The sequence below is a fragment of the Meriones unguiculatus genome, chromosome 16 (genome assembly GCF_030254825.1).
Source record: "Meriones unguiculatus strain TT.TT164.6M chromosome 16, Bangor_MerUng_6.1, whole genome shotgun sequence".
Classification (NCBI taxonomy): Eukaryota; Metazoa; Chordata; class Mammalia; order Rodentia; family Muridae; genus Meriones; species Meriones unguiculatus.
This window is the reverse complement of record NC_083363.1, coordinates 1,161,219-1,176,773: the sequence shown is the minus strand read 5'-3', so window position 1 is coordinate 1,176,773 and position 15,555 is coordinate 1,161,219. Positions and strand designations below refer to the sequence as shown.

At 51.8% G+C, this 15,555-nt stretch overlaps 1 protein-coding gene across 4 annotated transcripts; it reads left to right on the top strand.

Moving 5' to 3' along the window:
• Positions 1-462: 462 nt before the first annotated feature.
• Mdc1 (mediator of DNA damage checkpoint 1) lies at positions 463-15,467 on the top strand. Of its 4 annotated transcripts, none has more exons than XM_021651323.2 (15): positions 463-564; positions 2,695-2,836; positions 4,118-4,498; positions 4,581-4,656; positions 5,147-6,450; positions 6,578-6,643; positions 6,791-6,883; positions 8,150-8,347; positions 8,957-9,000; positions 9,799-11,361; positions 11,438-11,560; positions 11,638-11,820; positions 11,959-12,084; positions 12,179-12,289; positions 13,601-15,467. In XM_021651323.2, the coding sequence occupies exons 2-15, from the start codon at positions 2,698-2,700 to the stop codon at positions 13,766-13,768; spliced, it is 4,575 nt and encodes a 1,524-aa protein (XP_021506998.1). In that variant the 5' UTR covers positions 463-564; positions 2,695-2,697; the 3' UTR covers positions 13,769-15,467. The 4 variants fall into 4 exon arrangements, with proteins under 4 accessions (XP_021506998.1, XP_060224969.1, XP_021506997.1 ...); XM_060368986.1 differs by having other exon boundaries at positions 499-649; positions 12,179-12,254; XM_021651322.2 differs by having other exon boundaries at positions 500-649.
• The last annotated feature ends 88 nt before the right edge of the window (positions 15,468-15,555 follow it).

Sequence of the window (15,555 nt, the reverse complement as noted above, 5' to 3'; positions counted from 1 at the left end):
AGAAGAAACTCCCCTGCCATGGGGAGTGCTAAGGCGCCCCGCCTACGGGCTGTTTTCCAATCCGCAGCTTCCAGCCACGACTGCAGCCTGCAAGCCCTCATTTCTCGTGAGTCAGCTAGCGCCATTTCTGGGATGACCGAGACGGGCGCTCTGGCCTTGGAACCACTTCTATGGTGGGGCCCTTCTAGCCGCCGGCGGCAGCTGGCGCCAGACTCTGTGGTAAGGCCTTCGGAAATCTGCGCGGGAAGCGTTCGGAAGACGACGTCAGGGCGGTGGGTTGGCCCAGGGCGTCGACCAATGGCGACGCGGAATTTTCCGGGCCCCGCCCTCTGCTGTCATCCGCGTTTCCTTCGGCTGGTTTCCCGCCCGCGGCCACGCGTTTGAGCTGTGAGGGGGCGGGGCGGGGGCGGGGCTTCCGTATGAGGACGTGAGCCAATCGTCACGCTTCGAGTGGTAAGAGACAGCCGCGGGAGTCAATCGGAGGCTCGGCGGGCTTCCGGGCTTCGCACTCCCGCCACCCAGGTCGCGGCCGTTACTGGCGGCGCGCGCGCGCGGGTTTCGTAGGTGAGTTCGGCCGCCCGCGCTCTCCCCGGCCTCCTGACTCCTCCTGAGGGCCGGAGGGGCGTGCCTGCGTAGTCACTGGGCGGAGGTAATTTGGGTTGCGGCTTTGGGTTTTTATGCTAATGCTTGCCCGGCGCGCGGGCCGGGCGGTGGGTGTGTTGACACGGAAATGTTAGGCCCGGAGGGAACAAACTCATGTGTCATAGATGGTTGCCCTCGCGTGGGAGCGGAGGGCCGCGGGCAGGGCTGGCAGGACGGAGTTTGCTACAAGGGCACCCTGCTTTCCCTGTGTGCGGCATCTTCCTAGGTAAAACCCGCCCGCGCGATTTCCAAGCTCTGCCTTTAATTCGCTCCTCGAGCAGCAACCCCGGGTGTAGCCGCCATGAGGGCAGGCTTCATTTTGTTTGGTTGGGGATGTATTCCAAATACCTGAGGGGTACCGGGTGCTCCTAATTACCTAGGGGCAATCACACGGACCCCGGGGCTGGGGCGGTGTGTGGGTACGGTCCCGCCGGTTCCGGTAGGGAGAGACTGTGGACGACGTGAGGTTCGGGCCACGAAGGGTCTTGCCAAGGACTTTATTTAATTCTTCGAACTTAGCAGCCACGAGAAGTCGTCAGGAGTGGTTTGGGCACGTTCCTTAACCTGTATGTATTGTTTTCTCATTTGAAAAAAAAAAAAAAAAAGAATATTAGACGTAGCCTAAAGGGTTCTTTAGACGAATAAATGAGCCAGTCAACGTGAAGTACTAAAACAGCGCTTAACAGAGAAAAGTCTCAGCTTCTTTGGTTCTTTGCATTTGAAGCTGAGGTATGCTGGTGAGAGTGTATGAAATATGGACTTGGTGACTCATTTGTCTCTACATGCTGTTATTCTGAGCAAATAAATTTTTGGAGGCATTGCTTTCCTGTCTCATTTGGCTATTGTTCCTGATAGAACTCAGTAGTGGATGGTGAAATCAGATAGAGAATGGTAAATGGGCATGGGAAGGCTAGAGCGGGTACAAGACCCTGAGTTTGATCCTCAGTAGTTCTGTGTGTGTATGTGTCCGTCTGTTGGTCTGTTAAGAGATTAGAAAAAAAAAATGATAGAAAACAGTATATTCACGAAGCATTATTTCTCCAAACCCACACTACCACGTAGGTGAGTGCCTGGTTCCAAGGAGGATGGCAGTCAAATACCCTGGAATTTGAGTTATGAACTGTTATGAGCTGCTATGTGGGTCCTGAGAACTGAACCCAGGTCCTCTGGAAGAACATGCAGTGTTTCGGTGTGTGAGGGCCTCGCTTCCATCTCCAGTACCTAAAAACAAACATCCCATTCTAGATAATGGTATACTTTGTGTCATGGCCAAAAGTATAAATATCTACATATAATTTGTTTTATTTTGGAGGGCAAGGTCTCACTATAGTCAAGGCTGGTCTCCATACATTTTTTTATTTTTTTAGCCAGACTGACCTTTAACTCACAAGAGATCTTCCTTCCCACATGCTGTAATCAAAGGCATGCCTGGCCAGGTCTCCGGGTCTTAATTTTCCTGCCTTGGGTGCAGGGATTACAGATATATATCAACATGTTTGTTTGTTTGTGTTGGTTGGTTGGGTTTTTGAGACAGGGTTTCTCTGGGTAGCCCGAGCTGTTCTAGACTTCCTTTATAGACCAGACTGGCTTCAAACTCAGAGATCCACTTACGTTTGCCTCCTGCATGCTGGGATCAAGGTGTGCACCACCATAAAGTGATGTTTTTCTATCAGTCTTTCTGAAACATCTGAAAATTTTGGGGGTGGGAGAATGTTTGGCTAGCCTGTGTTGAGGCCATGTGCTCAACACTTAGAACTATCAATGGGTGGGGGAAAAAAAAACCTTTGTGATCCAAACATGTTAACAGCTGGGCAATAGTGGTGCGCGCCTTTAATCCCAGCAGAGGCAGACAGATCTCTGAGTTCGAGGCTAACCTGGTCTAAAAAGTGAGTTCCAGGACAGCTGGGGCTATAGAGAAAAATCCTGTCTCAGGAAAAACAAAGAAAGGAAAGTATTGCCTCCACATTTACCCAGGTATATCTCCAGTTGCTTTTTTCTCTGCAAGTGTGTACAAACCAATGGCAGGAGCAATGATGATGTGTTTCCTTACAGATCATGGAGAGCACCCAGGTGATTGACTGGGATGCTGAAGAGGAGGAGGAGGAGACAGAAATAGCCAGTGGATCCTTGGGGTATAGCGTGGAGCCTGTAGGGCGGCTACGTCTCTTCAGTGGTACTCACGGACCAGAAAGAGGTCAGGGCATATTGGAAGTATGGATGTGGGTCTTTTCTTCTCCTTAGAGGTAGTCGGAGGGTTGGTAGAACCTTGTGTATGTTTCAAAGGGGATATTGAATAATTGTGCAGGGGATGGCAAAGAGGCCACCTAGGGTGATTGTTCCAGGCTGGTACCATGTATTTTCTAGGACTGATTTTTCTTTTGTTAGGAGAAAATGAAGAACTTCAGATAAAAATGCAGTGTTGGGCTGCAGAGATGGCTCAGTGATTAAGAGTGCTTCCTGCTCTTGCAGAGGGCCTGGTGTAGGTTCTCAACTCACAACTACCTATAGCTGTAGTTTCAGGGGACCTGCACACATGTGGTGGACCTGACCTCACGCAGGCGCACACATACACATGAATAATAAGTACAAACCTAAAGTTAAAACACTTTGTGCCTGGAAATGGTGCTGCTGATTGTGGAGAAGCATGGGCGCGTACACAAGTGAACAGTGTGCTCACGATGATTGCAATGGTTGGATTTGTAGTGTGTGTTTTCTTTTTGTTTTTCCTGTGAGACAGGGTCTCTCTGTAAAGCCCTTGCTGTCCTGGAACTCCCTGTGGTGACCAAGCCTCACACTTAACTGAGGTCCGCCTGCCTCAGTCTCCCAAGTGCTGGAATTAGAGGTGTGAGCCACCACAGCCAGCCTGTATTGTGTGTATTTATTATGCCCGTTGGACATGGTGGTGCATGTCTGTGGCTTGAGTTTGAGAGTGACCACAGTAAATATGAAAATAATCTGGGCTAAGTAGTCAGACCATGACTCCAAAACAAAGAGTTGGGGTGGGTGGAGAGATGGCTCAGAGGTTAAGAGCACTGGCTGCTCTTCCAGAGCTCCTGAGTTCAATTCCCAGCACCCACGTGGTGGCTCACAACCATCTATAGTGAGATCTGGTGCCCTCTTCTGGTGTGCAGGCACACATGCAGGTGGAACACTGTATACATAATAAAAACAAATAAGTCTTTAAAAAAAAAAGAAGAAGAAGCAAGAGCTGTAGGTCAGGGAGAGCGTGCTTAGCTAGTGTGCATGAAGCTCTGTTTTCAACTTTGAGCAATAGGGGGAAAAGATCCAGTGTGAGAATTGTAGGTGAGTAATGTATTATAAATGCTCTCCATGCTGGCATATCCTCAGGGTTTTGAGGTTGGTTGTTTTTAATCCCTGTAAGAGCTTTGAGTGAACAACAGTAGGATACCTAATTAGAACATCTTGAGGCCTGGACCCTGGCCTCATTCTCTTCTCTCTCTTCTCTGACCCTTAGATTTCCCACTCTACATTGGCAAGAATGTAGTTGGCCGAAGCCCTGACTGCTCTGTGGCCCTGCCTTTTCCATCCATCTCCAAACAGCATGCAGTGATTGAAATCTCAGCTTTGAACAAAGCCCCCGTACTCCAGGATTGTGGGAGCCTCAATGGCACTCAAATCGTAAAGCCTCCTAGGGCCCTGAGCCCTGGGGTGAGCCATCGTCTGAGGCACCAGGAATTGATTCTGTTTGCAGACTTCCCCTGCCAGTACCTTCACCTGGATGTCCCACCCCCCTTGGTCCCTCGGAGACTGCTGACTGTAGAGAAGACCCCAGGAATACAGGGAGGGTCCCAAACATCCAGAGCTTTGTTGGCTGAGGATTCAGAGGAGGAAGCAGGTAAGTTTGTGCCTTGGGTGTGTGTAGAGAGACAGGGACTGTGGGTGTAAACTGTCTGTTTATTCTTTCCTGATCTTGCCAGATTTTCCCTCTAGAAGGTGTGTGGCGAATGGATTTAGGAATACAACATCCCCTTCGGCAACAGTAGTTCCAGAAAGGTGAGTATCAAAATACCAGATGCCTGAATCTTTCTGGTTTTTTTTTTCAGTCTCTGTAGCCCAGGCTGGTCTCAAACTCATGAAAATGCCCTGCGTTCAGTCTCTGTGTATTGGGATTACAGGCTTGAACCACCATGCCTGGTTTAGACACCTGAGCCTTTGAGCAAAGAGTTAAAGTGTCGATTTGAAGAGATGACTGGGTTTCTCTTTGTAGTTCTGGCTGTTCTGAAATTGGGCTCAAACTCAGATCCGCCTGCCTCTGCCTCTTGAGTGCTGGGAATAAAGGCGTGCGCCACCACTGCCCAGCGATGGTTGTCCTGAGAGGTGGAGCTGGGGCCTGTGCACCGTCTGTACATAATCCTCCAGCTGAATGAGGTCGTGATGGGCACTTCTGATATTCTCAGTGGAGTGGGGCCTGCTTCCAAGGCACTCATAGCTGGGTGGGTGTCCTTATCCAGGAAACACATTTTTTGGATTCTTCTCTTTGCAGTGATGACGAGGACTCTTTTCCAGCCCCAAGTGTCCCTGAGCACTCTTTGCCCTTTGAATTGGGCAGTGATACGGACGAAGAACAGCAGCCAGCGGTGGGGGAGTCCTCTTTAGCTCCCAGGAATGGTGCTGCTGGGGAGGCTGAGCAGCCTGACGCTAATGGAGTGCCAGCTGGCATCCAGCTGGTGCAGGCTCAGCCTACTGAGCAACAGTTCAAGGACACAAAAGTCAAGAGTAAGGCAGGCAGTGGCGTGGTTCTGGCTGGGTCGATTTTAGAGAGAAGCCCCACTCTTGGGGAGGACAGTGACACAGACGTGGATGAAGAACATCAGCCGTCTGGCTTTGTGGACAATGCTGCAGGTGTGGAAGAAGATACCCCACCTGTACTTCCTTGGAAGCAGCAGCAAGTCCTTGGAGTTGTTACAAGGGACCCTGGAGCACCTGGTGTGGCACATCTGCAGGACACACCAGCTGGTGGTGACACAGGTGTGGAGCAGGGCAAGCCTGCACTGGCTACCTCTTCAGAGGGAGGCCACACCTCCATGGTGATCAACAGTGACACAGATGAGGAGGGGGATGTTGCAGCATCACTCGCCTTGGCCCATCTGAAAGAAAGAGGGGTGGATTTGTGGAGCAGAAACCCAGGTGTGGAGGAGGTCAAGTCCCAACCACAGGTCCTTGTAGAACGAAGCCAGAGTGCCTCTGGGAGAGATAGCGACACAGACATGGAGGATGGGCTCTCCGGGGAAAACAGAGGGTTTGTCCCTGACAGCCCCATGGACATAGATGAGGCTCTTGTTGTCACACATCCAGAGAGCCAGCCCTCCCAGAGGCCCAGTGATGTCGGTGAGGCTGTGAGTATGAGCTCCCCTGGCAGCCATCTAGAGGGAAATCAGGCCTCATCGGCCACTGTGGACAAGAAAGGAGCAAAAGTGGAAGAGGAAGTCCCCCCGGGGCCCTCTGTTACCCTAGAGGAGAAGCGTCAGGTGCCTGTAGAGGAAGCCCAGGCTCCTGACGAGGCCTGGGAAACAGCTGTGGAGGAAGGCTCGTCTTCAGCAGTGGCAGATGTAAGAAAGATCCCAGGTGCTGGGACAGAGCAGGCTGCAGCTTTGTCTGAGCAGGAAAGCTCTCTTGAGGTGGGGGCCCCCAGCAGGTCACCTGCCACACCCGTGGAGCAGGCAGTAGTGTGCACAGATACTTCAGGGGACCCTGCCCTGCCACAGAGGGAAGGAGCCCTCACTGCCACAGGAAGCGGGAGAGAAGCACGTGTTGGCGGGACCCAGAATGCTAAAGACTGCTGTGATGGTAAGTGTTGCCCGCTGCTTTGCCCTCGACCCTAGAAATAACTGGCTGTTAGGGTTAGGAGAGAACTGTAGAGGTCTTTATGATAAGAGTTGATTTTTTAATCTGTCTCATATCTCTTCCCTCTTAGAGCCTGAAGATCTATGCCTTCCAGCTACCCAGTGCTTTGTGGAGAGTGAGAGCCAGAATCCAGAAGGTGAGGCCCTTGTGTTGTTTGGATCTGAGTGCCAGTAAGAGCTGGGGGATTAGACTAGTGGTTCTCGAAAGGTGGTGTAGCCAAGATGGGGCATGGGACCCTGGAATTCTGGGACAAGATGTGTTCTGTCCATCTTTTCTTCTGCAGCTGTCCAGAGTTTGGAAGATGAGCCTACCCAAGTCTTCACATGTACTCTTCCCCAGGAGCCTGGGCCTTCCCATCTCAGCCTTCAGACTCCAGGTACAAGAGAGTCTCTCTGAGCCCAACTCTCTGTCTTCTACATCTTTCACATTCTGACTCAATGTTAGATTTATCTATCTTGTGTCTGTGAGTGTTTTGCCTGTGTATAAATGTTCACCGTGTGCACGCCTGGGGCCCACAGAGGTCAGAGGAGGGTGTCTTATGCCCTGGAACTGGAATGAGGGACTGTTGTGAGCTGCCATGTGGGTTCTCAGAACTGAACCCAGATCCTCTGGTAGAGCAACCTGCGCTGTTAACTGTTGGGGCTGACCTTGACCTTCTGGTCATCCAAATGCTGGGATTACAGGTGTGTGCCCTCCAGCTAGCAAACCGGGGCTTCATGAGTGCTAGCTGTGCTCTCTGCCACGTGAGCTGTATCCCCAGGCCCACCTTTCTATAGTCTTTTACTATTTTATTGATGTTCTCCATTTCCTCAGGAAAAGAAATCTGTACCAGACATGGAGAGACACACTTGTAATCTCAGAACTGGGGAGGCAGAGGCAGAGGCAGGAGCTCAGGGACATATATAGAAAGTTTGAGACCTGGACTACATTTGTCTCAGAAAAACCAAAATGGGTGGAAGAGAGGGCGTGTGGTTAAGAGTGGCAGCTGCTCTTCTAGAGGACCAGGGCTCCGTTCCAGCACCCATGTCGGGCAACCGGGAGACCCAAGACTCTGGTACCCTGGGTACCCACAAACACAGTGTACACACGTACATATGAATAAAGTTTTAAAAAATACATCTTAAAAAAAAACAAAACAGAAAACAATGGGCTGGAGAGATGGCTCAGAGGTTAAGAGCACTGGTTGTTCTTCCAGAGGTCCTGAGTTTATTTCCCAGCAACCACTGGTGGCTCACAACCATCTATAGTGAGATCTGGTGCTCTCTCTGGCATGCAGGCAGAACACTATCTGTAATAAATAATGTTCAAAAAATAATAAAACAGCAAATAAAAAGCAAATCGTTGGGCCTTACTCAGATTCTAGTTCAGGAGACTGAGAATTGGCTCTGAAACTCAAATGGGTTTTTCTCTGAAGAGTGAACCCAGGGCCTTGTGTCTCCCAGGGGAGTGCTCTTCTGAGCTACATCCCCAGTCCTTGTTTGTCAGATGAGGGCCTTGAGGGGGCCGTGTGTGAGATTATCATCTTCTGGATAGCACTCAGTGTTACAGCCACACTCTCGTTCCCATCTTCCCTTTTGTAACCCAGTTAGCCATTTCAGAGTCTGGCCTAGCTCTTAGCCTTACAGCCTTGTTTGCCCTCTAGGTCCAGGCGCCTTGGACGCGCCCTGGGAAGTCTTGGCTACACAACCGTTCTGTCTGGGAGAGCAGACAGAGGCCTCTGAGCCCCAGCTCACTGCCACCCACCTGGAAGCTGGGGGATCTCATCCATCTCTACCTAGGGCCCCACCAGGACACCAGCATGTTGAAGGCAGAGAAATACAGACTGTGGAGAAAGCCATGGGTATACCAATGGAACCAGCAGTCAGGGTGGCCCCTGAGGGTGCACCATTGGAGAGGAAGACCAGGGGAAGAACCCCAAACAGTGAGAGAGAAGATGTGATGAGGAAGAACTAACTCAGGGGAGAGAGGAGAGTGGCAAAAAAAGTGGTAGCTGGACACAGGCAGAGACAAGAGTCCAAGAAAGTGAAGGGTGGGAATCCTGAGGGGACTAGGGAGAGTTCGAAGGAAGGAATAGAGACACCCAAAAACTCGCAGAAGAAAGAGGAAGAAGTAGAAAAACCAGAACCAGAGAGAGCATGGGAGCCAGCTGGTTTAGAAGTAGCCCTAGCTAGAGGGGGACAGAGGAAGGGAACCAGGGTCAGAAAGCGCAGGTTGCCAGTCTAACGCTGAAGCCTAGAGCTTGCTTGAGGGACCTTGAGGGAAGTGCACCAGCCCTAGCACTGTCTGGGAGCCAGGGAGTTGGAGGAAGGAGGGCCCCTTTGAGTCCCGGGAGGCATCAGAGGTGAGTAAGGCAGAGGGAGCCAAGGTGGCATGCAGTCCTCGTAGCAGTTAGTCCCCCAGCTATAGTCTGCGCAGCACTCAGCCATTCTTATTTCATTCTCTCTTCTAGGCCTCTTGAGTTGCCAGGTGACACCTGCTGGGAAGGCTTCCGGGGTGAGCTGCTTTCTTATCCTGCCCCTGCTTCACAGGTCACTCCATCCCTGGCGACCCCTTTGCCTAGCTGTAATTTATTTCTTTGTATTTCCTGTTTTTTTTCACTGCGTGTACATTTGTGCATGTTTGGGAGAGGTGCTTGAGGAAGCCAAGTGACAACCTAGTGTGTTCTTCAGGAAGCACCCCACGTTTTGGAAGGATAGGGTCAGGATCAAGCTGCCATAGAAGTTGCTACAGTAGACAAGGCCGCCCCTGCTCGAGCGCTGGGATCATAAGCTTGCACCACTGGACCTGGCCTCTCTGCATGGCTTCCGTAGACCACATTCAGGTCCTGGCACTTGACTTCGGAGCTGTCTCCCTAACCCTTGTTCCAGGGTTCTCCTTCATTTCTCAGTAGTTGGCCTCTGTTCCTGTGTCCTGTCTCCCATTGTTCCCGTCGGTGGTTCCCTTGGGAACTGACTGAGACGTCTCCTTGTGCTTCTCCCTCTTTGCCCAGCCGTGTGTTAGTTACCAGACCCACCTGTGCACACAGAGATCCCTTATGGTGTCCAAAAGATTACTTCCTCCCCCAGGAGTGCCTAGTGTAAAGAGCAGTGCCAGTGAGCATGCTGTGACCATAAACAGATCAAAGCCAGACATGCTAATACTTAGCCTTTTGTCCCAGCATTGGAAGCGAAGGTAGAATCCGTGCGAACACAGCAATCACTTGAGGCCCTTCTTCAGAGACACTGGAAAAGTCAAGATTTGTGCCAGCCTCTTCCTTACTGCCTTTTGTCAGTTGCCTCTCCTCCTCCTCAGGGTGACCCAGAGCCTCCGTCCCATCGCCTGTCCTCTCCAGTGCCTCCTCCTCAGGGTGACCCAGAGCCTCCGTCCCATCGCCTGTCCTCTCCAGTGCCCGGATCTTCAGCTCCACCTCAGAGTCTTCTCACCTCGAAGAGACAAAAGCATTCTACACCTCAGCCTCCATTTTCAACTTCTTCCCCTTCTGTCGGGCCACGGAGGTCCTCCAGGATGACCCCTTCCTCACATTCCTCTGCTGCCTCAGGACCAACATCTCAGGCTGTTCGGGGCAGGGCAAATAAGTCCTCCACCATGACCCCAGAACTGATTGTTCCTACAGACCCTGAGCTCCAGCCTCCCACCTCCACAGAACAGCCTGTTACCCCAAACCCCACACCTCGGGCCACGCGGGGCAGGCTAAGTAGGTCTTCCAAGACCCCAGAACCACTTATCTCTACTGTCCCTGACCTTCAACCTTCCATCTCCACAGAACAACCTGTCATACCTAAACCCACATCTCGGGGCAGGTCACGTAAGTCTTCTCTCAGGACCCCTGAAGCAGTTGTCCCTGCCTGTCCTGAACTCCAACCTCTCACCTCCGTAGAACAGCCTGTTATCCCTAAAACCAGAGCCACTCGGGGCAGGCCGAGTAAGTCTTCTCTCAGGACCCCAGAACCAGGTGTCCCCACAGGCCCTGAACTCCAGCCCCTCACCTCCACAGAACAGCCTGCTGCCCTTAATCTCACATCTCGGACCTCTAGGGGCAGGTCCAGTAAGTCTGTCAGGACCCTGGAACCAGGTGTTCCCACTGGCCCTGAACTCCAGCCCCTCACCTCCACAGAGCAGCCTGCTGCTCCTGAGCCCTCTTCTCAGGGCAGGACACTTAGGTCTTCTGTCAGGACTCCTGAAGCCAGTATCCCCATAACCCCTAAGAGCCAGCCTTCTGCTGGTCCAGACCAGCCTGTCCCTAAGGCCCCAGCTCTGGGCACTCGGCGAAGGGCATGTAAGTCCTCCACTGATGGCCCTGAATCAGCTGGACTAGCAGCCCCAGATTTTGAGCCTCTCACCTCTACAGAACGTCTTGTCATCCCTGGGGTGACAGGTGAGAGGGTGAGACGACAGTCTTCACCCCTAAGCGCGTCCTCAATTCCCAGTGCCCCTGAACTCCAGCCACCTGTCCCCACAGCCCAATCTGTTCCGCTGGAGCCCATTCCTCAAGCCAGTCAGCAAAGGAGGCGGAGGGCTGCGAGGAGGCAGGCCTCCCACACAGTTGCTGTGGGCCACAAGCCTAACTCTGCATCTGAACCTGAGCCCCAGTCTTCTGTCAGCCAAAGCTCAGGGCCGTCAGAAGCATCTGAGTCGGATACAGCCACTCCAGAGCCTGCTATGGCCCTCATCCAGAGTGAAGCAGCTAGAGGATCAGGTCTCATTCCCAAGCCTGAGCCTGGGGTTCCTCAAGTCTGCAGGAAGCCTTCCACTACCACAGGCTCACCCCTTCAGAAACGTCCCCGAAGGCAGGTACCGCAGAAAACTGTAGTCATCAAGGAAGAGGATCCTGCAGAAGCACCAGTGAGGGAAGAGGTGAGAGGGCAGCTGGGGGCTCCCTTGCTAGGAACAAGAGCTGCAGGGTCAGGGTGCTCACCGAGATGTTTTTCAGCCTCAGGAGAGAGCAGTTCCCACACCAGGTAAGAGAAAGAGGAACCGTGCAGAGAATGAGACCCAGGGTAACCCAAATCGAAGCCAGCGAACTAAACCTAACCAAGAAGCAACAGCCCCCAAGGTAGAGAACGGGGCTGGGGATTGAGAGGTGGGTAGGTGGTGCCGGCAGGTTGTGACCATCCTCGCCCCGCTCCCTAGGTGCTGTTCACGGGAGTCGTGGATTCTCGTGGAGAGCGTGCAGTGCTGGCTCTGGGAGGCAGTCTGGCCAGCTCAGTGAATGAGGCCTCCCACTTGGTCACTGATCGTATCCGAAGGACCGTCAAGTTCTTGTGTGCCCTGGGGAAGGGGATTCCCATCCTCTCCCTGAACTGGCTGTATCAGGTGAGAAGCCAGGAAGTGATGGGTGCCTGGAGGACTGCTCACCAGCCTCCCAAGGAGCAGTGGGAGGAATGGAGATGGAGACCCGAGGGTTACTGAGGCAGAGGGGTACTATGATGCACTCTGCTGCTCTTCCCCTAGTCCCGAAAAGCTGGCTGCTTTTTGCCTCCTGATGACTACTTGGTGACTGACCCTGAGCAAGAGAAGAATTTTAGCTTCAGTCTTCGGGATTCACTGAGGCGGGCTCAGGGACGAAGACTGCTGGAGGTGAGAGGCTGCCTTCTGCACCCTGCTTCAGTCCCGTCCCTGTGACCCACAAGAGGGTTCCCAGTGCAGACCTGTCTCTACACTCCCTTCTTAGGGCTATGAGATTCATGTGACCCCTGCAGTGCAGCCGCCCCCATCTCAGATGGGCGAGATCATCAGCTGCTGCGGAGGTACCGTCCTGCCTCGCATGCCCCATTCCTATAAGGTATGATGAGTGTGGCCGAGCCTGAGGAGGGAGCAGCTGGGAAGGTAGTGGGAGTGAGGAAGGTTGGAGGAATGAAGGAGGGGAAAGGGAAGAACAAGGGAGAAGAGGTGCTGGCACCAAATAGACTTAGTTTTGTTTTGAGGTTTAAATATTTTGAAATAGTCAGATGTGGGGCCACATGTTGGCAGTACAGCACTTGGGACGTGGAGCAGGAGGAGCAGAAGTTCCAGGTTTATATTCACCTAAAATAGGAAGCTCTAAGTCAGCCTGACTGCCTGTGACTCCTCCCACCCCATCCACTCAAGAGGCACCGGCTGGCGGCCCACGCCTTTAATCCCAGCACTCAGGAGGCTGGACAGGTGGATCTCTGCGAGTTCGAGGCCAGCCTGGTCTACAAAGCCGAATCCAGGACAGCCAAAGCTACACAGAAAAACCCTGTCTTTAAAAAAGAAAAGAAGAAGAAAAGTGAAGCAAGAGGGTCACTTGAACCTAAGAGTTCAAAGTCAGACTGAGTAACAGTGAGAACCCCCATTTCTTTTTTTCTTTTCTTTTTTTTTTTTTTTCAAGACAGGATTTCTCTGAGCAGCCCTGGCTGTCCTGGAACTCCCTTTTAGACCAAACTGACCTGGAACTAAGATCCACCTGCCTGTGCCTCCTACAGTCGTGTGCCTCTGCTGCACAGCAAGAAACTCCACTTCCTAACAACAAAAAGCTAAAGTTCCTGTAAAGCCATGTGCTTGTTGTATTTCCCGATCCTCTTACTGTGTCGGGCCCCGTAGCCTTGGTAGGGACTGATTTCCCACAGTGGTGAGGCCAGCTGTCCTTGAGGGTGCTGCCAGTCGGGGCCTTCCCTTGTTTGTATCGTTTTTATCTTCTCCCACTATCTTCTGTGTGTCATGCCAATTATAACTGTAAGCTGCAGTGGGACTGGGAATGGAGTTCAGATGGCAGCCTGCTTGCCCAGCGTGTACAAACCTCCTGGTTTGATACTTAACACACGATACACACCTGTAATTCCAGCACTCCAGAGATGGAGGCAAGAGGATCAGAAATTCAAGATTATCTTTAACTACGTAGCAAATTTCAGGCCAGCGAGTTATATGAAACCCCTTTTCAAAAAAGAAAGGGGAGGGTGGGCTGAGCTTTTGAGTTCATCTTTCTGGCAGGAGCACTTGACAGTGTGCATGTGTGCGTGATTATGTACTGTTACTATTGTATATAAATATATATAGTATTGGTTCTGAGACTGCGAAGTGGGTCCTGCTGTTTAGGGTTCCCCCCTCGTCACTGTCTTTGCTGTCCCCTCCGCAGCCTCAGCGAGTTGTCATAACCTGCACTGAAGACCTCCCTCTCTGCACTGTCCCATCTCATCTGGGGCTGCCCCTGCTCTCTCCTGAGTTCCTCCTGACTGGAGTGCTGAAGCAGGAAGTCACCCCAGAGGCCTTTGTCCTCTCCAAACTGGAAACGTCATCTACCTGAAAGAAATCTGCCTCTGCCCTCCCAGACCAGCAGACAGTCCTAGAAACCAAAGAGGAACCCTCACAGCCGCATTTAACCAGGCAAGGTGGCCCACACCTGTAACATCAGCACTTGGGAAGCCTGCATAATGAGGCCCATCTCACCAAACCAAACCTCAGGGTCTAACAAAGGCCTGCAGTATATCGTGTTGACAGGACTGCTTTGGGTATGTGGAGAAGACCAAAGGGGTTTGGGGAAAAAGAGAAAAGGAAGCTTTTTCCTCAGTTCCAGTGTTTAGTTGGTCCACCCAAGCTGGGATGCAGTTCTGTGGCAGAGCACTTGCCAGGTCGGCGGTCAAGGCTGTGTGCAGCTGCACGGCCGACGCCACTGCTGCAGACAGCCAGCTCACAGGGATGCCTGGCTGAGAAGCTGAGGGTGGCTCACAGGGTGGGTTTTCTGACTCTGACCCACCGCTTAGGGCTTTTGGTTTTGCTACACTTGTTGGCCAGCTTTTCAGTGTTTGCAGTTAGCTCTGGTCATCCTTAGCTCTGGTCATCCCTGTGATAGGTCAGTGCCCACTCTGCTTGCCTGATGGCGAGTATCTGTTGTGGAGACACAGATGGTTTTGAACTTGCACTTTATCGTTAGAGTGAATTGGATACTTTTCCAGGATGTGGGGAAAGTAGAACTCTTGGATATGGCTGGTGTTTGGTTTTACCTCTGCAATAAACAATTTAAAGTTAAGTGCAGTGCTAGGCATGGGTCATTCTCTGGAGTCCCAGTACTTAGGAGGCTGGAGCAGGGAGGTCACGAGCTCCAGTTCAGCCTGGGCTACAAACCCTGTCTTGAAAAGAAAGTCCAGCGTGGTGGCACACAACTTTAATCCCAGCACTCAGAGGTAGGCGGGTCTCTGAGAGTTTGAGGACAGCCAGGGCTGTTCACAGAGTAAACCCTGTCTCAAGAAAAAAAAGTAAAATAAGGTTTTTTGTTTTTTTTTTTTTTTTTTTTTGTAATTTTTGTTTTTTGTTGTTAGTTCTGGTCATCTCTATGGTCAGTACTGATTACCACATGACCCAGCCATACTGCTCTGCCTCCTGGCAGGAAGTTCCCTATGCAAAGAAAACAGGCATGCACTTGTTCTCTAACCCCAGCGTTCCAGGGAGGGGCACATGGGATCAGAAGTTCAAGGTTAGCTTTGGCTACATAGCAAATTGGAGGCCAGTCCAAACTACAAGAGACTCAAAAATGAGAAGCAAGCACTTGGTCAGTGTCCATGTCTTTTGAGAGCTGAGGATTGCCTTATGCAGTCTAGGCAAGCTCTGCCACTAAGCCTGACCTCAGCACTTCAGAAGAGCCAAATAGAAAGACTGTAGAGGCTCCAGAGTGAGTGTGCAAATACGCTGTGCACACAGAGGAATGTTCAGACATTGAAAACTGTAATCGAGGAGGAGTTTTGTCATGAGCCAGACACAAAGGACACATTTGGTCCCACCTCGTAACACACCCAGGATGGTAACACACTCGTAACACACTCAGACTGATGCTTGCCAGACTGAGTACAGGGAGCTGTGCAAGGGGGTCTCGAGTGTCACTGTGCGGAGGTGAGTGTCTGGGAGCCAGAGAGAGGTGATTGTACACAATGCAGAATATCAGATACTATATTGAAGGGCTTTTTGCATTGTGAATTTCACATCAATAAAAGCTCGTTGCTTCCTTTGTATGCTCTCCTGTGGTGTGTTGTGAACTTAGAAAACTGCTTCCGTGTATGTAGAGCCTGCTTCCTGTCTAGGTTGTGGGCATCACACTAG